We start from the raw sequence: 24663 nt of genomic DNA on the forward strand, positions 1-24663 counted from the left end.
TTGGAGCATATAGCAGCTGCTTAGTACTGGAAGGATTAAGATTTTTACGTAGAAGTAAAGGGTTCAGTTTTTAACTTGTGGTCTGGTGGTATTAACCCATGCACTATTACACTGTCCAGATCCAGTGTATTAGCTGGACTAATGGGGTGTGATCGTGACACTGTGTTATAACTAGTGTAGTTCCTCAGGGGCGGGGCATGACACAGGGATTCAAGAAGACCAAAGAGTGTCTCTGTGTTATGCTCCACCCCTGCAGACCCTAAATGAAGAAAAATACAGTGAATCAGTTTTCTATGTTGCATTGAGTGTTCTTTTCATTGAGTGTATTCAGGGATATTACTTTTAGTTCCGTGCGGACATCATTGAGAAATAAAACAATAGGTAAATGGCAGCTTAAAAACTGAGGTAAACTTACAGCAAATCTAGTGAGGATATAAGCACCGGCTCCGATTCCCATCCCAATGATACTCTTTAAACTGTGAAAACAAAGAATTATACATGACTTTCTGCCGCATGTAGAGTTGTCTCCTACAGGGGGCACCATCCACCTAAGAGCTGAGAAACAAGTATTGGGATTCTGAATGCAAAGATGATGCCTTCCCAATATAACAAGTAGAGATGGCCCCCACAGTGATGGACAAGCGTCCAATCAGAGAAGCGCCCTAAATTCTCTCTACTTATGGGACATATGAGAAAAGGGTTTTTGTAATATATTTAGCTTTTCATCAAAATAAATATATATGACTCCTTACCCGAGCTGCTGTACAACACCAGGTAGCATTTCAGCCAGTTGGTCCATTGAAGGGTACACATACCTGCGCAAAATAAAATATACTTATTAAAGTGGTTGTCACATGTAGAAAGTCAATTGTCATAGATACTAAGTCAATAGAGGCAGGTACCACATTTAGGATCTTCACCCTTGGCTAGAGTGGATAGTAACTACAAAGAGCGTCTCCTACCTACTCTGGAGGACCTCTCCTGTCCTGCATTACCCAGATTATCCATTGATATGAATGGATGCCATGCAATGCTCCTTTTCCCCTGTGGTGGCGCTGCAGGAATAGTGAACACTTGCTGCCAGATTGGCTCTCAGATTATTGTTGATTCCAGGAGGTCCCAGCAGAGGTACTATTTGTAAGGACACTTCTAAAAAGTAGGGATGGTCCAAAAACGGAGAACTCCTTTAGTACCTGATTTGGCTTTTTTGATCCTCATCTCTGCTAGTCTTTATCCTGTTGCCCCCAATTCAGTTGTACTGCAGTCTATTGTGATTGTGATCATGGCTAGTAGCAAAGGTATTGTGAGAGTCTATTGTGGTCCCCATGGTATTTTATCTCTTAGGTAGAGTCAGGGGAGGGCGGGGCATCAGAGTTTGGACTAATGACATCACTGCACCTTTGTGATGACATCAAAGTTGTCCAAAAAAGTGTGATTGATGGCTTCTATGACTAGAACCTCCAATGGGAGCAACATATGGAGACACATTGGTTGGGAAACACTGGTCTACTGGACTATGATGAGGAACCTTTGTTAGAAATGTGTCAATCATTGATGGCCTCTATGACTAGCACCTCCAGTGCTGGCCCCTTCATTGACAGATAGGTGGGCAATCATACGTTAAAATGTAAGGGGGATACAAGAAAGTGCCCCCACTCCTTCAGCATGCCCATCAGTTCTAAGAGTTATGGAGGTTACCTTGGTTGGACCTCCACCCATAAACCTTCACAAGTAGAGAGCCCAATGGAACTGAAATTAATTGGCTTCAATTCTAGGAGTTGGCAACATCTGGAGGCCCATTGGCTGGGAAACACTGGTCAAGGACTATGATTAAGAATGTTTGTTAGAAACGTGTCCCTTCATTGAAAGGTGGTGGCCAATCGTATATTAATGTATAGAGGGATACAAAAAAAGTGTGCCAACTTCTTCAGCATGCTCGCAAGATCTGTAAAGGTTACGTTGGTTGGACCTGACCTATGACCCTTTACGTAAAGAGAGCCCAATGGAACCAAAAGGCACTGGTTTCAATTTCTGGAGTTGTCTTGTAACATCTTGAGGCACATTGGCTGGGAAACACTGGTCTAGGACTATGATTAAGAACGTTTGTTAGAAACGTGTCAATCATTGATGGCTTCTATGACTAGCACCTCTAATGGGGAGTGCTGGTCCCTTCATTGGCAGATAGAAGGCCAATGATACATTAAAATGTAAGGGGGATACAAAAACAGTGCGCCCACTCCTTCAGCATGCCCACAAGATCTGTGGAGGTTATGTTGGTTGGACCCGACCTTTGACCCTTCACGAGAAGAGAGCCCAATAGAACCGAAAAGGAACTAGCTTCAATGCCAACCCCAGTAGGTTCACCATTGGGCTGGTTTGGCATTGGTGGCCTATTGGTAGTGTCTTAGAGTCCTGACAATGAGGGGGAGAGTCCCAGTAGAGGGATACCCCATTAGCCATCAATGCATTTGGTGTACAGCAAGTATACAAAAGGAAACTCAAAGTGGACCCACTTGTTTGTTGATGCCCTTTGTTCAACTTAAGACGTTTTCCGTCACTGAGCCGTACTTAACTGTGATTTCCCCCGGACCGAAATCCTGAAGTCACCGCGCATTACTAAATCTTAATTCTGATAAGTCTCATTGAAACTGACAGGGCTTAGTGGTCCATTAACCTCTTATGTCCCAAAAGTCCACTAATCCCAGGCGAAAAACACAATGCCAATCATCTCATTAGGGGGGCCTTACCCGGTTGGAAAAGACGCCGCTCCTTCTTGCTGGCCTGGTGCGTCCACATGGCACACGGAGAAATGCTGCGTGATTTCGTGCATGTCTTCATAGTTGAACAGGGCGTTGAAGCACGTTTTGTCTGTAATTTAGGAAATGCACTAACGTTACGGTGTGGAATCGGTAAACAAGGTCTCAAAGTCATAGAACAGTGGTCTCCAAACTGGCGACCTCCAGATGTAGCAAAACTACAATTTCCAGCATGCCCGGACAGCCAACGGCTGTCCGGGCATGCTGGTAATTGTAGTTTTGCAACATCTGGAAGCCCGTTGGTTGGGAAAAAAAAACTTGTCTAGGACTATGATGAAGAACATTTGTTGGAAACCCGTCAGGACGGCAATGAATTTTAATAGACCATCATCTGGGGTGCTGAAACTTTACATCATCCCTCTGTTTAGGGCCACACAGGGTTCGGTAGATCTTAAAGGGTGTGTGTGTGTGTGGGGGGGGGGGGGGGTACATCACAAAATTTAAATACATTTCCCAATTTTGGTTATGCAAACATCTGGAGGGCCACCGTTTGGAGACCACTGTGATGCTATTTAAATCATATTTTTGGACGATTATGAAAAGTTTTACAAACAATGTGGGCAGCTGGAATAGTCTGTGGTATTTCACTTGGTGCATGTAGTTGAGTAAAGTGGAGTGACAAAAATTCTTTTTGGACATGGTACCTTAGAGAAAATTGGCAAATTTAAAGTGATACTCCGGTGAAAAACAATTTGTTTTAAATCAAATGCTGCCAGAAAGCGAAACAGATTTGTAAATGACTTCAATTTAAAAATCTTAATCCTTCCAGTACTTATCAGCTGCTGTATACTCCAGAGGAAGTTGAGTGGTTCTTTTCAGTCTGATCACAGTTCTCTCTGCTGACACCTCTGGCCATGTCAGGAACTGTCCAGAGCAGGAGAGGGTTTTCTATGGGGATTTGCTCCTACTCTGAACAGTTCCTGACACAGACAGAGGTGTCAGCAGAGAGCACTGTGGTAAGACAGAAAAGAAATTCAAAAAGGAAAGAACTTCCTGTGGAGCATACAGCAGCTGATAAGTACTGGAAGGGTTAAGATTTTTAAATGGAAGTAATTTGCAAATCTGTTTAACTTTCTGGCACCAGTTGATTTATATACATTTTTTTTTTTTGCACTGGAGTACCCCTTTAAATGTACTGCTATAACAAACACCAACAATGGTGGTTGGGGCTTCACAAAATCTTACGAAAACTAACTTTTTTATGGGACGTACTAAGAAAAAACTATACAATAATGTCAGTGTATATAGGACACTATGACATCATGTTGGTCCTGGTCATGCAATGTTGTGCCACCAAAATATAATTATGATCTGAAGGGTTAAGGAGGAATTCCTTAAGGTTGGACACTAAGCCAAGGTTACCAAGGACTGGATAGTATTCTAGGTGGTCACTAGGGGTTGACACTATCCTACGGGTTCAAGGGGTTCCAAATGGTATACACTATGTATACTTCTTGGACCTATAGAGGTTCTCCGGTGGAAAATACATTTTTTTTAAATATACTGTTGCCAAAAAGTCAAGCAGATTTGTAAAATAATTCTATTTAAAAATCTTTATCCTTCCAGTACTTATGAGCTGCTGTATGCTCCACAGAAAGTTGTGTAGTTCTTTCCAGTCTGACCACAGCGCTCTCTGCTGCCACCTCTTTCCGTGTCAAGAACTGTCCGGAGCAGGAGAGGTTTGCTATGGGGATTTGCTTCTACTCCGGACAGTTCCTGACACGGACAGAGGTGTCAGCAGAGAGCACTGTGGTCAGACTGGAAATAACGACACAACTTCCTGTGGAGCATACAGCAGCCGATAAGTACTGAAAGGGTTAAGATTTTGAAATAGAAGTAATTTACAAATCTTATAACTTTTTGGCACCAGTTGATTAAAAAATAAAAAAAAATAAAAAAATAATTCCACCAGAGTAGGGTCAACACTGGCTAAGATATTATCGGAAGAAAATCTTACCATTGGTCACCAGAGTTGTCACCATAGGGTAGTTGTTCTAGGTACTTTAAAGGGGTACTCCGCCCCTAGACATCTTATCCCCTATTCAAAGGATAGGGGATAAGATGTCTGATTGCGGGGGTCCCGCAGGTGGGACCCCCACAATCTCTGTGCAGCACCCGGCATTCGTTTAGAATGCTGAGTGCGGGCGGTGGGAGTCGTGAAGTCATGGCCACACCCCTCGTGATATCATGCCATGCCCCCTCAATGCAAGTCTAAGGGAGGGGGCGTGGCGGCTGCCGCCACGCCCCCTCCCATAGACTTGCATTGAGGGAGCGTGACATGATGTCACAGGGGGCGTGGCCTTGACGTCACGACTCCCGCTGCCCGCACCCAGCGTTTGGAACAAAATGTTCAGAACGCTGGGGCAGCGGAGTACCCCTTTAAGTTGGCTCAAGGTGGATTTACGTTTCCATTCTTACAATATTTGGCCCTACAGCGTACGTGCAGCCCGTTGTGCCGTAGCCATTAGAGATGAGCGAACTTACAGTACATTCAATTCGTCACAAACTTCTCGGCTCGGCAGTTGATGATTTATCCTGCATAAATTAGTTCAGCTTTCAGGTGCTCCCGTGGGCTGGAAAAGGTGGATACAGTCCTAGGAGACTCTTTCCTAGGAATGTATCCACCTTTTCCAGCCCACGGGAGCACCGGAAAGCTGAACTAATTTGTGCAGGAAAAGTGATCAACTGCCGAGCCGAGAAGTTCGTGACGAATCGAATTTACTGTAAGTTCGCTCATCTCTAGTAGCCATACATAAATCATACAGAGATTCTACTAAAACAAGATCACTCACGATTCAGTCCGATGTCGTGGTACGTCAGTATGACGGGTCTGTTCAGTCTGGGCGTTCCACACATGGTGACGTGGACAACTCCATGAGCCGTTTCGATGTCATGTTCCTGAAGAAGAAGATAGAAGAAGGGTTTATAAAATGTCATACAACAATTCTGGGGACTGGTATTGGTTTTCTTTGTCTGAAAAATTCCCCAAATAAGGCAGGACCCGCCCAAACATCAAGACCCCTCCGAGAGTGTCCAAGAGGTCCGTGTGATTAGCCGAGAGCATATCCAACCACGTGGTGAGTTTTAGGAGCACTATGTAATATACGTTGAATTTAATTACTATTATTTTTCAGATTTTTCATCTCTTTATCCGATATGGCGTCAAGTGACTAAAGTCTTAATGGAGTGATCCTATGCAATGCCTTGTTAGGTGCACAGAAGACAAAAGCATTGGATCCTTAAAGGGGTACTCCGTCCCTCGACATTTTATCCCCTATCAAAGGATAGGGAATAAGATGTTTTATCGAGGTGGTCCCCCTGGTAGGACCCCCCATGATCTCCCTGTTGTACCTGCATTCATTTAGAGTATCGGGTATAGCACCGGAGGCTCGTGGCGTCACGGCCGCACCCCACTCGTAATGCCACGTCCACGCTCCCTCAATGCAAGTCTATGGGTGGGGGCGTGACCCTGATGTCACAAGCCTCCGCCCCATATCACCAGTCATTCGGCTGGTGATCTCTAGGGGTGGAGTACTCCTTTAAAGGGGGAATCTGCTCGAAAACTTATTTTTTTAATGAACTGGTGCCATAAAGATAAACAGATTTGTAAATTGCTTCTATTAAAAAATCTTTACCCTTCCGGTACTTATTAGCAGCTGTATGCTACAGAGGAAATTCTATTCTTTTTGAATATCGTTTTTGTCTTGTCCACAGTGCTCATTGCTGACACCTCTGTCCGTGTCAGGAACTGTCCAGAGCAGGATAGGTTTGCTATGGGGATTTTCTCCTGCTCTGGACAGTTCCTGATACGGGCATCAGGTGTCAGCAGAGAGCACTGTGGACAAGACAAAAAAAGAAATTCAAAAATAATAGACTGGAAGGGTATTTTTTAATAGAAGTAATTTACAAATCTATTTAACTTTCTGACACCAGTTGATTTAAAAAAACAATAAAATGTTTTCCACCAGAGTACCCCTTAAAGTCAAAAGCGTCTACATGTGAATCACACTCTGAAGCAGGGGGCGCAGTTGCACCAGGGCTGTGGTCATTCAAGTCTCAAAGGCCCCTCTGCCACATAAGACATCAGTATTATTAATGTTTACAATTATAAATAAATACATTTTTGCAAATATTTTCTTATAATATTCTAACAAATATATTATCTTTTCATGTGACAACACTGAAGAAATTACTCTCTGCTCCAATATAAAGTAATGAGTGCCCAACCTGTATAACAGGGGTTAATGTTGTGCCCCTTCAAAATAACTCAACACAGCCATTAATGTCTAAATGTGGGCAACAAAAGTGAGGACACCCCTAAGGGGAAATGTCCAAATTGGGCCCAATTACCCTTTTTCCCTCCACAGTGTCAAGTGACATATTAGTGTTATAAGGTCTCAGGAGTAAATGGGGAGCAGGTGTCTTAAATCTGGTGTTATCGCTCTCACACTCTCTAATACTGGTGACTGAAAATTCAACATGGCACCTCATGGCAAAGAACTCTTTGCGAATCTGAAAAAAAGAATTGTTGCTCTACACCAAGATGCCCTAGGCAAAAAGAAGATTGCCAAGACCCTGAAACTGAGCTGCAGCCTGGTGGGCAATAGTGATGAGCGGCAGGGGCCATATTCGAATTTGCAATATTTTGCGAATATATTGACGATTATTTGTCCTATGTTCACAAAATTCGCATATTCGCTATGTTCATTCACTTTTTTTAATGCACAATTTACATTGAAAATTTGCATGTGAAAAAAACACCCAAAAAATAAATTTGTTATTCCAAATATATAGCAATGTATTCTAAATATTCACGAAATCAAATCGCGAAGTGCCGATATTTGCCATAAAAATTTGCATTATGAATATTCGTACTCAACACTAGTGGGCAAGTTCATACATAAATTCAGGAAAGGTTCCAATCAGAACAAGCCTCGCCATAGTCGACCAAAGAAGTTGAGTGTACGTGCTTAGCGTCGTATCCAGAGGTTGTCTTTGAGAAATAGATGTATAAGTGCTGTCAGCATTGCTGCAGAGGTTGAAGGGGGTGTGTGTCCTGTCTACAGTCAGCATGGTGGTGGAATGTCATGGTCTGGGGCGGCATGAGTGGTGCTGGCACTGGGGGCTACAGATCATTGAGGGAACCATGAATGCCAACATGTACTGTGACGTACTGAATAGTGTGGAGCGCGAATATTCGAATAGCAAATTTTTATCGCGAATATTGCCACTTGGCGATATCGCAAATATTTAGAATATAGCAAAATATATATTCGTTATGACGAATCCCAATGATCATTCCTCCCTGCTTCCAGCTTGTGGTCCAAAGAAGGTGAATATGCGAAAATTCCTTCTTTTAGCTTGTGGGCCAATGAGAAGGATGCAAATACAGATGTCAGAGGTTAGCAACATCCCTAGCAACCAATAGGAAAGTAGCTAGTTTGAAAGATATAATTGTGCATGCGCATTTTGCAAATTTCATTATGAATTTCGTATGGAAAAAAAAGTCAACGAATATGCGAAATTTGCGAATATATGACGAATATTTATCCATATATTCACAAAATTTTGTGAATTTGAATATGGCCTTTGCCGCTCATCACTAATACTGAAGCCCGATCCCCGCCCCTCAGACACTGGGCCGCATTCACACACTATATATATTACTAGAGGTTGGATAAAGCTTTACGTTCTTACTCCCGGTTATTTCCTACATGATATGAGCGTCTGATTCACTGAAGATAATTCCGCTTTGTGTTATGTAATGTGTTATTCCTGATAAAAAGTCCTTCGATTCGTTTGTATCTGTCTGGACGACCTAATGAACCCTGAAAAAGGTCCCCGCTGGGGTCTCCATAGTGATATGGATTAGATGTCACAGCGATGACCCCTCAATATACACGGGCAAAGCTTTACTCCACAACCCGGAGGACTGGATACATACAGACTCATATAGAACAATCTGTCTATCTATCTATCTATCTATCTATCTATCTATCTATCTATCTATCTCATATCTCTCTATCTATATATCTCATATCTATCTATTTCATATCTATCTCATATCTATTTATCTCATATCTATCTATCTATCTCATATCTATCTATCTCATATCTATCTCATATCTTTCTATGTATCTCATATCTATCTATCTCATATCTATCTATCTCATATCTATCTATCTAATATCTATCTATCTCATATCTATCTATCTATCTCATATCTATCTATCTCATATCTATCTCATATCTATCTATCTCATATCTATCTCATATCTATCTATCTCATATCTATCTATCTCATATCTATCTATCTATCTCATATCTATCTATCTATCTCATATCTATCTATCTCATATCTATCTCATATCTATCTATCTCATATCTATCCATCTATCTAGTAAAGAGAAGCGGGCAGCACTACGAAGTGAAGGTTGGTGCTAGCTGGTTGACTCGGTCCCAAGTCCCAAGTAGATATGCAGAGAAGACAGCAGCACTCACTGTATACAGGTGGATAATGTGTGGCTTTATTCACAAAACATCAAGATAGCTTGACAAAGGCCTTGTGAGAAGGCTGAAACGTCGCTATCCTTATGTTTTGTGAATAAAGCCACACATTATCCACCTGTATACAGTGAGTGCTGCTGTCTTCTCTGCATAGCCATCTATCTATCTCATATCTATCTATCTCATATCTATCTATCTCATATCTATCTATCTATCTCATATCTATCTATCTATCTCATATCTATCTATCTATCTCATATCTATCTATCTCATATCTATCTATCTCATATCTATCTATCTCATATCTATCTATCTCATATCTATCTATCTATCTCATATCGATCTATCTCATATCTATCTATCTCATATCTATCTATCTATCTCATATCTATCTATCTCATATCGATCTATCTCATATCTATCTATCTCATATCTATCTATCTATCTCATATCTATCTATCTCATATCGATCTATCTCATATCTATCTATCTATCTATCTATCTATCTATCTATATCTATCTCATATATATCTATCTATCACATATCTATCTCATATCTATCTATCTCATATCTATCTATCTATTTGTCTATCTATCTATCTCTTATCTATCTATCTCATATCTATCTATCTCATATCTATCTATCTATCTATCTATCTATCTATCTATATATCTCATATCTATCTCTCTCTCATATCTATCTATCTCATATCTATCTATCTCATATCTATCTATATCTATCTATCTATATCATATCTATTTTTCTATCTAATATCTATCCTTTCTATCTATCTATGTGGCTGATATCTATCTATCTATCAAGATAGACATGAGATATAGATTGATTGATAGATAGATAGATATGAGACAGCTAGATATGAGATAGATATGAGATAGATAGATAGATATGAGATAGATAGATAGATAGATATGAGATAGATAGATAGATAGATAGATATGAGATAGATAGATATGAGATAGATAGATAGATAGATATGAGATAGAGAGATAGATATTAGCCGATAATTAAATAGATAGATATGAGATAGATAGATAGATAGATAGATAGGAGATAGATAGATAGATAGATATGAGATAGATAGATATGAGAGAGATAGATAGATATGAGATAGATAGATAGATATGAGATAGATAGATAGATAGATATGAGATAGATAGATATGAGATAGATAGATAGATAGATATGAGATAGATATGAAATAGATAGATAGATAGATATGACATAGATAGATATGAGATAGATAGATATGAGATAGATAGATATGAGATAGATAGATATGAGATAGATAGATAGATAGATATGAGATAGATATGAGATAGATAGATAGATAGATAGATAGATAGATATGAGATAGATAGATAGATATTAGCCGATAGATAAATAGATAAATAGGATCTTATACTATAGGACACGGCACACACCATACATAGCCCCTTACTCACTTCGTTGGTGGTTTGGAATACACTGCCCTCCACATCCAGCACCATTATGGGATATGATTTGCAGCGGAGTGCCACCTGTGCCCACGACTTACACGTAGGCTCCCATGTAACATTCTTATATATAGCTCTGTATAAGTACGCCAGCTCCCAGCATGCACCACCACCACAACAAGCTCAGTTGGGATGAGGATGTGCTTAACCTGGATCTGTGTCAAAGGTTCATCATATGACAAATGCTCTCCCAATCCAGCTCAGACAACAAAACAAGGTCAACAGAAAAGATGGGGCCCCCCAGGACCAAGATAAATCCCCTCCATCCCCAGTTAAGAAGGGCACAGCATGGCACGTAGAGTGGCCCCCACAGACTGTAACACCACAACAACCTGATTACACCTGGCAGGTGTCACCTATACTTGGCCAATGTGGGGTTAACGGGGTCCCCATCCCTCCAAAATTGGTTTGAAAAAAATAATTTTGAAGGTATCATTTAGGATGGACCCTATAAGAAGGTTCCTAATGGACGTCCACTATGTGTCCATTCATTCTGCTCTGGAGGACTCATTTCTGCCATGTGTAAGGGTACACTGGAGCCCGAAAAATATATTCAAATCAACTGGGGCTAGAAAGTCATAGATATTTGTAGATTACTTCTATGTACAACTCGTCATCCTTCTTATCAGCTGCTTATCAGCTGCTGTATGCTCCAGAGGAAGTTGTGTAGTTCTTTCCAGTCTGACCACAGTGCTCTCTGCTGCCACCTCTGTCCATTTCAGGAACTGTCTGGAGTAGGAACAAATCCTTTGCTCTGGATAGTTCCTGACACAGACAAAAGGTGGCAGCACCTTTGATAGATGGATAGATAGATATGAGATAGATAGAGAGATAGATAGATATGATATAGATACATAGATAGATATGAGATAGATAGACAGATAGATAGATAATAGGAGATAGATATGAGATAGATAGATAGATATGAGATAGATATGAGAGAGATAGATCTCATATCTATCTTTCTATCTATCTCATATCTATCTATCTATCTATCTCATATCTATCTTTCTATCTATCTATCTCATATCTATCTATCTCTCTCATATCTATCTCATATCTATCTATCTCATATCTATATATCTATCTATCTCATATCTATATATCTATCTCTCTCATATCTATCTATCTATCTCATATCTATCTATCTATCTCTCTCATATCTATCTATCTCATATCTATCGATCTATCTATCTCATATCTATCTATCTCATATCTATCTATCTATCTCATATCTATCTCTCATATCTATCTATCTCATATCTATCTATCTCATATCTATCTATCTATCTCATATCTATCTATCTATCTATCTATCTCATATCTATCTATCTCATATCTATCTATCTATCTATCTCATATCTATCTCATATCTATCTATCTCATATCTATCTATCTCATATCAATCTATCTATCTCATATCTATCTCTCATATCTATCTATCTATCTATCTATATCATATCTATCTATCTCATATCTATCTATCTCATATCTATCTATCTATCTCATATCTATCGATCTATCTCATATCTATCTATCTCATATCTATCGATCTATCTCATATCTATCTCTCATATCTATCTATCTATCTATCTCATATCTATCTATCTATCTCATATCTATCTATCTATCTATCTATCTCATATCTATCTATCTATCTATCTATCTCATATCTATCTATCTATCTATCTATCTATCTATCTCATATCTATCTATCTATCTATCTATCTCATATCTATCTATCTATCACATATCTATCTATCTCATATCTATCTCTCATATCTATCTATCTCATATCTATCTATCTATCTCATATCTATCTATCTATCTCATATCTATCTATCTATCTCATATCTATCTATCTCATATCTATCTATCTATCTATCTATCTCATATCTATCTATCTATCTATCTATCTATCTATCTATCTATCTATCTATCTATCTAAGGGTTTGTTACAATTGTATCCTATACATCAGCAGTAGAACTCTCTCTCTGTATTCCTGACATTTTGCTACAATGTTTAAGGCCAATAAACTGTCTTCAGATTCTGTTCAGGTAGCAGATTGTCCAGACTGGATACATTTGTAACAAACCCTCAGCCATGAGAAGGATTAGACCTGTACGGATTTATAGTCTCTAGAAAGCAGAGATCTGGGAAGTGGTGAGGAAGTGGATAAAGGTAGATTGGAAAGCTGCGGAACTTAATTAGTCGGTGACTAATCTTAACAGAGTCCCTTATAAATCTCCATGATCGGTGACACCAGAGTTTTCTAAACACAATGAGGACATATTGGAATCTTCTGCTCCAGCGATATCAATGACATTTTCTTTTCTCCTCACATTTCAAAGGTCCCTTGTGCTGCTTGAGTTAATTTTGGTGCCACTTTTTGCTTTTTTTCGTGCCATTTTTTTTTTTTGGCGCCAAAATTTCCATGTTAATCCCAGAAAATTCCGGCAGAAGAATTTTACATAATATTCCATGATTACTTGTGCCGACACAAGCGATAACTGTATGAATGAAACATCTCCAAGGATTAAAGGGGTACTCCGGTGAAACACTTTTTTTTTTTTAAAAACCAGCTGGTGCCAGAAAGTTAAACAGATTTGTAAATTACTTCTATTAAAAAATCTTAATCCTTCCTGTATTTATTAGCTGCTGAATACTTTTCTTTTTGAAACACAGAGCTCTCTGCTGACATCACGAGCACAGTGCTCTCTGCTGACATCTCTGTCCATTTTATGAACTGTCCAGAACAGCATGTGTTTGCTATGGGGATTTCCTTTTACCCTGGACAGTCCCTACAAATGGACAGAGATGTCAGCAGAGAGCACTGTGCTCGTGATGTCAGCAGAGAGCTCTGTGTTTCAAACGGAAAAGAATTTCCACTGTAGTATTCAGCAGCTAATAAGTACAGGAAGGATTAAGATTTTTTAATAGAAGTAATTTACAAATCTGTTTAACTTTCTGGCACCAGTTGATTTAAAAAAAAAAAAAAAAAAAAATGTCACCCCTTTAAAGGCAAGTGCAGGTGCAGTGACCATGTAAAAATAAATATATAATAATTATTTTCATTTTCCAATAGTAAATATTTATTTTTCTATAATTGATTAACTGCTTAAAGGGGTACGGGGTACTCCATCCCTAGACATCTAATCCCCTATCCAAAGGATAGGGGATAAGATGTCTGATCGTGGGGATCCCGCCGCTGGGTATAGTATAGCATGCGGCACCCACCTGTTTCTTGTCCAAAAGCACTGGAGGGTCTGGGTCGCGACCACGGGAACGGAAGTCCATGACGTCATGACTCCGCCCCCGTGTGACGTCACGCCCTGTCCCCTCAATGCAAGTCTATGGGAGGGGGCGTGACAGCCGTCACACCCCCTCCCATAGACTTGCATTGAGGGGACGGGCATGACATCACATGGGGGCGGAGTCATGACGTCACGGACTTCCGTTCCCATGGTCGCGACCCAGACCCTCCAGCACTTCCGGATAGGGGATAAGATGTCTAGGAGTGGAGTACCCCTTTAAGGACTAGGCAGTTTTTTTCATTTTTTCACTTACATTTTTTTTCCCTACTCACCTTCTAAAAATCATAACACTTTCACGTAATGACATCAATCATTTCACCACAAAATCTGTGGCATAAGCAGAAAAAAAAATTCTGGGGCAAAATTTAAAAAGCAAACAAAAACAAAACGCCATTTTGTAACTTTTGGGGTCTTCAGATTCTACGTAGTGCACTTTTCGGTAATAATCACACCTTATCTTTATTCTGTAGGTCCATATGATTACATTGATACCAAACTTATATAGGTTTGATTTACTTCTGTTAAAAAATTATAACTTTTTGCATCAAAATTTAAATGTATAAAAACGTCCTTTTCTGACCTCTATAACTTTTTTATTTTTCAATATACGGGGCTACATGAGGGCTAATTTTTTGTTCCGTGATCTGAAATTTTTATCGGTAGCATTTTTATTTTGATGGGACTTTTTGATTGGTATGTTTCTTACATAAATGCCATTGGTCGTGTGGTTTAATTGATATTATATTTTTATAGTTCGGACATTTATGTGCACGGCAATACCACATATATTTATATAAATTTTTATTAGGGAATAGGTTAATTCACATTTATTAACTTTATTTTTTTTTACACCATCTTTAGTCCTCATAGGGGACTATAAAATGCAATCTGCTGATCATTGATCATTGATCAGTGTTATCGGTGCTCGATTGCTCCAGCCTCTAGAGACTGCCTGGAGCATCCTAGCAACAATCAGACGGCAAGGAGGCAGGTAAGGGCCCTCCTGCCGACCTATAAGCTGATTGGGACACCACGGTTTTACCGCGGTGTTCCTGATCAGCTCCACTAAGCTGCCTGGACTTTGATCGCGGCATTTAAGGGGTTAAAGCAGGGTTGACGCAATCGGTGATGTCCAGTATTAGTCACGGGACCAACCCGCTATGACGCGGGGTCAGCTCCTGACCCTGCGTCACTGAAGGGGAGTGGGACAAGGACGTACAGGTACGCCCTTTGTCCTTAAGATGTTAAAGGAGTTATCCAGGAAGAATTTTTTATTTTTTTTTATATCAACTGGCTCCAGAAAGTTAAACAGATTTGTAAATTACTTCTATTAAAAAAATCTTAAAATCCTTCCAATAATTATCAGCTGCTGAAGTTGAGTTGTTCTTTTCTATCTGAAAACAGTGCTCTCTGCTGACATCTCTGCTTGTCTCAGGAACTGCACAGAGTAGAAGAGGTTTGCTATGGGGATTTGCTTCCACTCTGGACAATTACTGAGACAGGTGTCCTCAGAGAGCACTTAGACAGAAAAGAACAACTCAACTTCAGCAGCTCATAAGTACTGAAAGGATTACGATTTTTTTTTTTATAGAAGTCATTTAGAAATCTGTTTAACTTTCTGGAGCCAGTTGATATATATATATATATATATATATATATATATATATATATATATATATATATAAAAATTTTTCCTGGAATACCCCTTTTTAAAAAGCAAATAAATTAAATAAATAGTTTGTTTTTTGTAACACAAGATACATTTTGTCAACAGAAATCGATACATATATTTAAAACTCTTTTTTTTTTTCTATGAAAGGAAAAGAATCATTAGAAAAGACCCAAATACTTGAATGGCCACCACTTCCCCCCTACATAGGATCGTCGAATGACCCTCATAGAGGGTTGGTAGTGGAGACTAGTGTTGAGTGTGAATATTCGAATGGCGAATTTTTACCGCGAATATCGGCTCTACACAATGATGTGTACTGTGTAAAAAAGCTTGTGGTCTAAAGAAGGCTCCAATATTATTTACTGTGTGAGTCGATGGAGCGCAAATATTTTGTATATGCGAAAATGCAAATATTTGCGAATATTGCCACTTGCAGAGGACACCGATCCCTCCCTTCTTTTAGCTTGTGGGCCAATGAGACGGATGCAAATACAGATGTCAGAGGTTATCAGCATCCCTAGGAACCAATAGGAAAGTAGTTAGTTGAACGATATAATCGCGCATGGGAAATATATGAATTTAATTACGGATTTCACATGGAAAAAAAGGGAACAAATATGCGAAATTTGCCAACATAGGACAAATTTTCATCCTTATATGTGCGAAATATCGCAAAGTCGAATATGGCCTATGCTGCTCATCACTAGTGGAGACCCCAGGGCATGCGCCCTTTTATAATCACCCAGATTCCTCATATGAAGCAGAGAAATTTTGAGACATATAAAACAGCATAATAGAGACAAGTTAGATCTCCAGGGTCTACAGTAAAACAGATCCAAAATGGCTTCTGTAGACCCCATATACTCCTTTTATTATTGGTCAGGGGGAGCTAGGGCTGCAACGAAAAGCTCCTGTGCCCAGGCCTAGTGCAAGAATATATTACCTACAAGCCCAAAAGGCTAATACTAATCAACAAAACCTACAAAAATTAGCCCAAAAATATTCAAAATTTCATCTTTATTATTGTATACAAACAGGTGGAAAAACACCCATAAAATAACCCACCCCTAAAAAACTCCCCAACAAAAAGCTGAGCAGGATACCACTGGGATATATACAAGGATCACAATACTACCAATAATACAGTCCTGCAGTATCAGTTTAGTCAGCACACGGTAGAACAATATCTCAAGTCAAAACTTTACCTAATTGTGACATGCTGACGGCTCCTCGGTGGTTTTCCTGCGCCCTCTTGAGAAAGGAATCGTCCGAAACACGTGTCGAGGTCGCAGGATAACCACCGAGGAGCCGTCAGCATGTCACAATTAGGTAAAGTTTTGACTTGAGATATTGTTCTACCGTGTGCTGACTAAACTGATACTGCAGGACTGTATTATTGGTAGTATTGTGATCCTTGTATATATCCCAGTGGTATCCTGCTCAGCTTTTTGTTGGGGCGTTTTTTAGGGGTGGGTTATTTTATGGGTGTTTTTCCACCTGTTTGTATACAATAATAAAGATGAAATTTTGAATATTTTTGGGCTAATTTTTGTAGGTTTTCTAGTGCAAGAATATTTGCCACCCTAGCGAAAGCTAATTTTGCCACCCCTTGACTCTGCCCATTGGCTCTGCCCTTACTGCTGGGGTGACACACTGTAACAAACCTCCTAATGTAATCACCTTACTACTGGGGTGACACACTGTAACAAACCTCCTCCTCATATAATCTCCTTACTACTGGGGTGACACACTGTAACAAACCTCCTCATGTAATCTCCTTACTACTGGGATGACACACTGTAACAAACCTCCTAATGTAATCACCTTACTACTGGGGTGACACACTGTAACAAACCTCCTCCTCATATAATCTCCTTACTACTGGGGTGACACACTGTAACAAACCTCCTCCTCATATAATCTCCTTACTACTGGGGTGACACACTGTAACAAACCTCCTCATGTAATCTCCTTACTACTGGGGTGACACACTGTAACAAACCTCCTAATGTAATCACCTTACTACTGGGGTGACACACTGTAACAAACCTCCTCCTCATATAATCTCCTTACTACTGGGGTGACACACTGTAACAAACCTCCTCCTCATATAATCTCCTTACTACTGGGGTGACACACTGTAACAAACCCCCTCCTCATGTAATCTCCTTACTGCTGGGGTGACACTCTGTAACAAACCTCCTAATGTAATCACCTTACTACTGGGATGACACACTGTAACAAACCTCCTCCTCATATAATCTCTTTACTACTGGGGTGACACACTGTAACAAACCTCCTCCTCATATAATCTCCTTACTATTGGGATGACACACTGTAACAAACCCTCTCCTCATGTAATCTCCTTACTGCTGGGGTGACACACTGTAACAAACCTCCTAATGTAATCACCTTACTACTGGGGTGACACACTGTAACAAACCTCCTCCTCATATAATCTCCTTACTACTGGGGTGACACACTGTAACAAACCTCCTCCTCATATAATCTCCTTATTACTGGGATGACACACTGTAACAAACCCCCTCCTCATGTAATCTCCTTACTGCTGGGGTGACACACTGTAACAAACCTCCTAATGTAATCACCTTACTACTGGGGTGACACACTGTAACAAACCTCCTCCTCATATAATCTCCTTACTACTGGGGTGACACACTGTAACAAACCTCCTCCTCATATAATCTCCTTACTACTGGGATGACACACTGTAACAAACCTCCTCCTCATATAATCTCTTTACTACTGGGGTGACACACTGTAACAAACCTCCTCCTCATGTAATCTCCTTACTACTGGGGTGACACACTGTAACAAACCTCCTCCTCATGTAATCTCCTTAATACTGGGGTGACACACTGTAACAAACCTCCTCATGTAATCTCCTTACTACTGGGGTGACACACTGTAACACACCTCCTCCTCATGTAATCACCTTACTACTGGGGTGACATGGTGGTGCTGGCTGGGCGGGTGCTTCAGGTGAGCAGGGGATGCAGATGCTAGCTGGCTACTAACTTTCTTGCAGCGGGCAGAGCAGCGCCCCTATCAAGAGGGCGCTCTAGGCGGCTGCCTATTTTGCCTATAGGCAGAACTGGCCCTGCCTTTGCCGCAATACAAATTCTATTACAAGGCCCCCACATACAATGTACCATTAAAATACTTGTCTGGGGAGGATGATTGGGGCCCCCATCCGACCTCTGGGACCTGGACCCCCCTGTCCCCCAAACCATACAGGAGAGGTGGCTGCACATGTATGTGGCCTTTTCCAATGATGTCTATGGAAGTAATGGAGGAACTAAATCCATTTGACATCAGAAGAGACTTTTATGTTTTCATGGCTGCCACTGAATAGGATGCTTGAATTTTTTAAGTCAACCGGTGCCAGAAAGTTAAACAGATTTGTAAATAACTTCTATTTAAAAATCTAAATGCTTCCAGTACTTATCAGCTGCTGTATACTACACAGGAAGTTCTTTTCTTTTTGAATCTCTCTTCTGTCTGACCACAGTGCTCTCTGCTGACACCTCTGTCCATGTCAGGAACTTTCCAGAGCAGGAGAGGTTTTCAATGAGGATTTGTTTCTACTCTGGACAGTTCCTGACAGGGACAGAGGTGACCGCAGAGAGCACTGTGGTCAGACAGAAAAGAAATTCAAAAAGAAAAGAACTTCCTGTGGAGCATACAGCAGCTGATAAGTACTGGAAGGATTAAGATTTTAAATAGAAGTAATATACAAATCTGTTTAACTTTCTGGCACTGGTTGATTTAAAAAAAAAAATAATAATTCCACCAGAGTACCCCTTTAAGTTGATAGACTCCACATTAATGTAATGTTATTATTGGGGCGATTTGTGCTGCCGACTTCATAGGAAGTAAAGTGCAAGCGAAGCGCGGCCTATTGCCGTGGAGACAGATGGCCGCACATAACACGACCGCGTCACTGTTATTAGGGAAGCAGCCTCTTTAACCACATAGTTGCATTAAACACCATCTCAGGGAAGAGGAGGGGGGGACGGACACCGGAGTCTGCAGGGGTAATCTGCTGAGGATGAAGGCCGCCATCTGTCCAGACATTGTGACCTTTATACAGCACAAGAATTGTTCCATGCACAACATTGGCGCGGAGCGTGTATACAGAGGAAGACGTTAATATGTCACAATAACCTTCTGGAAGTCTTTATGGCTGACTGTGTATAGGGTGGATGGGAAATGAAGAATTAACATGATCAATGGAGCCTGGAGAGGATTAGACTGTGGGCTCCTTCTAGTACAGTGGTCTCAAACTGTGGCCCTCCAGATGTTGCTAAACTTCAGCTCCCAGCATGCCCGGACAGCCATTGGCTGTCCGGGCATGCTGGGAGCTGAAGTTTTGCAACATCTGGAGGGCCACAGTATGAGACCACTGTCCTAGTACATCTATGGTAATAATTAAGATTTGTAGAGGTCACCAATGGTCTTCTACTCTACAGATCATTGCCCAATCCCCCTCTTCCAATCATAGCAGTGCCCCCATCACATACCGCTATATCCTCACTGGCATGTCATTGCCTGCTACAAGACCAGCAAACCCCTCCCATGACATACTCTGTGCTACAGTGCACCCTGCTCTTTCCAGTATGTTCCTCTCCTGACATACCCTGTGCTGCAGTGCACCCTGCTCCTTCCAGTATGTTCCTCTCTGACATACCCTGTGCTGCAGTGCACCCTGCTCCTTCCAGTATGTTCCTCTCCTGACATACTCTGCGCTGCAGTGCACCCTGCTCCTTCCAGTATGTTCCTCTCTGACATACCCTGTGCTGCAGTGCACCCTGCTCCTTCCAGTATGTTCCTTTCTGACATACCCTGTGCTGCAGTGCACCCTGCTCCTTCCAGTATGTTCCTCTCCTGACAAATTCTGTGCTGCAGTGCACCCTGCTCCTTCCAGTATGTTCCTCTCTGACATACTCTGTGCTGCAGTGCACCCTGCTCCTTCCAGTATGTTCCTCTCTGACATACCCTGTGCTGCAGTGCACCCTGCTCCTTCCAGTATGTTCCTCTCTGACATACCCTGTGCTGCAGTGCACCCTGCTCCTTCCAGTATGTTCCTCTCCAGACATACCCTGTGCTGCAGTGCACCCTGCTCCTTCCAGTATGTTCCTCTCCAGACATACCCTGTGCTGCAGTGCACCCTGCTCCTTCCAGTATGTTCCTCTCCTGACATACCCTGTGCTGCAGTGCACCCTGCTCCTTCCAGTATGTTCCTCTCCTGACATACCCTGTGCTGCAGTGCACCCTGCTCCTTCCAGTATGTTCCTCTCTGACATACCCTGTGCTGCAGTGCACCCTGCTCCTTCCAGTATGTTCCTCTCTGACATACTCTGTGCTGCAGTGCACCCTGCTCCTTCCAGTATGTTCCTTTCTGACATACTCTGTGCTGCAGTGCACCCTGCTCCTTCCAGTATGTTCCTCTCCTGACATACTCTATGCTGCAGTGCACCCTGCTCCTTCCAGTATGTTCCTCTCTGACATACAATGTGCGGCAGTGCACCCTGATCCTTCCAGTATGTTCCTCTCCTGACAAATTCTGTGCTGCAGTGCACCCTGATCCTTCCAGTATGTTCCTCTCTGACATACCCTGTGCTGCAGTGCACTCTGCTCCTTCCAGTATGTTGCTCTTCTGACATACCCTGTGCTACAGTGCATCCTGCTCCTTCCAGTATGTTCCTCTTCTGACATACTCTATGCTGCAGTGCACCCTGCTCCTTCCAGTATGTTCCTCTCCTGACATACCCTGTGCTGCAGTGCACTCTGCTCCTTCCAGTTTGTTCCTCTCCTGACATACCCTGTGCTGCAGTGCACCCTGCTCCTTCCAGTATGTTCCTCTCCTGGCATACCCTGTGATGCAGTGCACCCTGCTCCTTCCAGTATGTTCCTCTCCTGACATACCCTGTGCTGCAGTGCACCCTGCTCCTTCCAGTATGTTCCTCTCCTGACATACCCTGTGCTGCAGTGCACCCTGCTCCTTCCAGTATGTTCTTCTCTGACATACTCTGTGCTGCAGTGCACCCTGCTCCTTCCAGTATGTTCCTCTCTGACATACCCTGTGCTGCAGTGCACTCTGCTCCTTCCAGTATGTTCTTCTCTGACATACCCTGTGCTGCAGTGTACTCTGCTCCTTCCAGTATGTTCCACTCCTGACATACCCTGTGCTGTAGTGCACCCTGCTCCTTCCAGTATGTTCCTCTCCTGACATACCCTGTGCTGCAGTGCACCCTGCTCCTTCCAGTATGTTCCTCTCCTGACATACTCTGCGCTGCAGTGCACCCTGCTCCTTCCAGTATGTTCCTCTCTGACATACCCTGTGCTGCAGTGCACCCTGCTCCTTCCAGTATGTTCCTTTCTGACATACCCTGTGCTGCAGTGCACCCTGCTCCTTCCAGTATGTTCCTCTCCTGACAAATTCTGTGCTGCAGTGCACCCTGCTCCTTCCAGTATGTTCCTCTCTGACATACTCTGTGCTGCAGTGCACCCTGCTCCTTCCAGTATGTTCCTCTCTGACATACCCTGTGCTGCAGTGCACCCTGCTCCTTCCAGTATGTTCCTCTCTGACATACCCTGTGCTGCAGTGCACCCTGCTCCTTCCAGTATGTTCCTCTCCAGACATACCCTGTGCTGCAGTGCACCCTGCTCCTTCCAGTATGTTCCTCTCCAGACATACCCTGTGCTGCAGTGCACCCTGCTCCTTCCAGTATGTTCCTCTCCTGACATACCCTGTGCTGCAGTGCACCCTGCTCCTTCCAGTATGTTCCTCTCCTGACATACTCTGTGCTGCAGTGCACCCTGCTCCTTCCAGTATGTTCCTCTCCTGACATACTCTGTGCTGCAGTGCACTCTGCTCCTTCCAGTATGTTCCTCTCTGACATACCCTGTGCTGCAGTGCACCCTGCTCCTTCCAGTATGTTCCTCTCCTGACATACCCTGTGCTGCAGTGCACCCTGCTCCTTCCAGTATGTTCCTCTCTGACATACCCTGTGCTGCAGTGCACCCTGCTCCTTCCAGTATGTTCCTCTCTGACATACTCTGTGCTGCAGTGCACCCTGCTCCTTCCAGTATGTTCCTTTCTGACATACTCTGTGCTGCAGTGCACCCTGCTCCTTCCAGTATGTTCCTCTCTGACATACAATGTGCGGCAGTGCACCCTGATCCTTCCAGTATGTTCCTCTCCTGACAAATTCTGTGCTGCAGTGCACCCTGATCCTTCCAGTATGTTCCTCTCTGACATACCCTGTGCTGCAGTGCACTCTGCTCCTTCCAGTATGTTGCTCTTCTGACATACCCTGTGCTACAGTGCATCCTGCTCCTTCCAGTATGTTCCTCTTCTGACATACTCTATGCTGCAGTGCACCCTGCTCCTTCCAGTATGTTCCTCTCCTGACATACCCTGTGCTGCAGTGCACTCTGCTCCTTCCAGTTTGTTCCTCTCCTGACATACCCTGTGCTGCAGTGCACCCTGCTCCTTCCAGTATGTTCCTCTCCTGACAAATTCTGTGCTGCAGTGCACCCTGATCCTTCCAGTATGTTCCTCTCTGACATACCCTGTGCTGCAGTGCACTCTGCTCCTTCCAGTATGTTGCTCTTCTGACATACCCTGTGCTACAGTGCATCCTGCTCCTTCCAGTATGTTCCTCTTCTGACATACTCTATGCTGCAGTGCACCCTGCTCCTTCCAGTATGTTCCTCTCCTGACATACCCTGTGCTGCAGTGCACTCTGCTCCTTCCAGTTTGTTCCTCTCCTGACATACCCTGTGCTGCAGTGCACCCTGCTCCTTCCAGTATGTTCCTCTCCTGGCATACCCTGTGATGCAGTGCACCCTGCTCCTTCCAGTATGTTCCTCTCCTGACATACCCTGTGCTGCAGTGCACCCTGCTCCTTCCAGTATGTTCCTCTCCTGACATACCCTGTGCTGCAGTGCACCCTGCTCCTTCCAGTATGTTCTTCTCTGACATACTCTGTGCTGCAGTGCACCCTGCTCCTTCCAGTATGTTCCTCTCTGACATACCCTGTGCTGCAGTGCACTCTGCTCCTTCCAGTATGTTCTTCTCTGACATACCCTGTGCTGCAGTGTACTCTGCTCCTTCCAGTATGTTCCTCTCCTGACATACCCTGTGCTGCAGTGCACCCTGCTCCTTCCAGTATGTTTCTCTCTGACATACTCTGTGCTGCAGTGCACCCTGCTCCTTCCAGTATGTTCCTCTCTGACATACCCTGTACTGTAGTGCACCCTGCTCCTTCCAGTATGTTCCTCTCTGACATACAATGTGCGGCAGTGGATCCTATTCCTTCCGCTGTCTAACTCTTACTCTTAGTCACACTGCCTTTCTTCAGTCATGGCACTTAGTGATGAGCGGCATTGGCCATATTCGAATTTGCGATATTTCACGAATACATAGACGAATATTCGTACTATATTAGCAAATTTCGCGTATTAGTTATATTTGCATATTCGAGGAAGAAAACAGTGAGGGGTTGGGCAACTTTACTATTGGTTGCTAGGGATATTGATAATAACCTCTGACAAGTGTATTTGCATCATTCTAATTGGCCCACAAGTAAAAAGAAGGAATATGCGCATATGCGGGAAAAAGGGAATATTCGTAATTTCAAATATATAGTGAATATATTGGAAATCTTGGCAAATTTGCGATATTTGCGAAAAAAATTTGAAATGCGAATATTCGCGCCCAACACTAATGGCACTGCCACTATTCCATAATGCCATGATCTCACCAATATAGACACTGCCTTCCGTGCACTCCTCTGCAGACATGCTCTG

The 24663-nt window shown here is 42.3% G+C and overlaps 1 protein-coding gene across 1 annotated transcript in view; it reads right to left on the reverse strand.

Annotated features, from left to right (window-relative positions):
- The window catches only part of NDRG1 (N-myc downstream regulated 1), a 77200-nt gene that overhangs the window by 17507 nt on the left and 35030 nt on the right, over positions 1–24663 (reverse strand). The window contains exons 4-7 of the mRNA XM_056522798.1: positions 5609–5714; positions 2748–2868; positions 753–815; positions 416–476 (exon numbers count right to left, since the gene is read on the reverse strand). Of these exons, the coding sequence (XP_056378773.1) occupies positions 416–476; positions 753–815; positions 2748–2868; positions 5609–5714 (351 nt within the window). The remainder of the gene's footprint in view (positions 1–415; positions 477–752; positions 816–2747; positions 2869–5608; positions 5715–24663) is intronic.

Source organism: Hyla sarda, chromosome 5 (assembly GCF_029499605.1).
Source record: "Hyla sarda isolate aHylSar1 chromosome 5, aHylSar1.hap1, whole genome shotgun sequence".
Lineage (NCBI taxonomy): Eukaryota > Metazoa > Chordata > Amphibia > Anura > Hylidae > Hyla > Hyla sarda.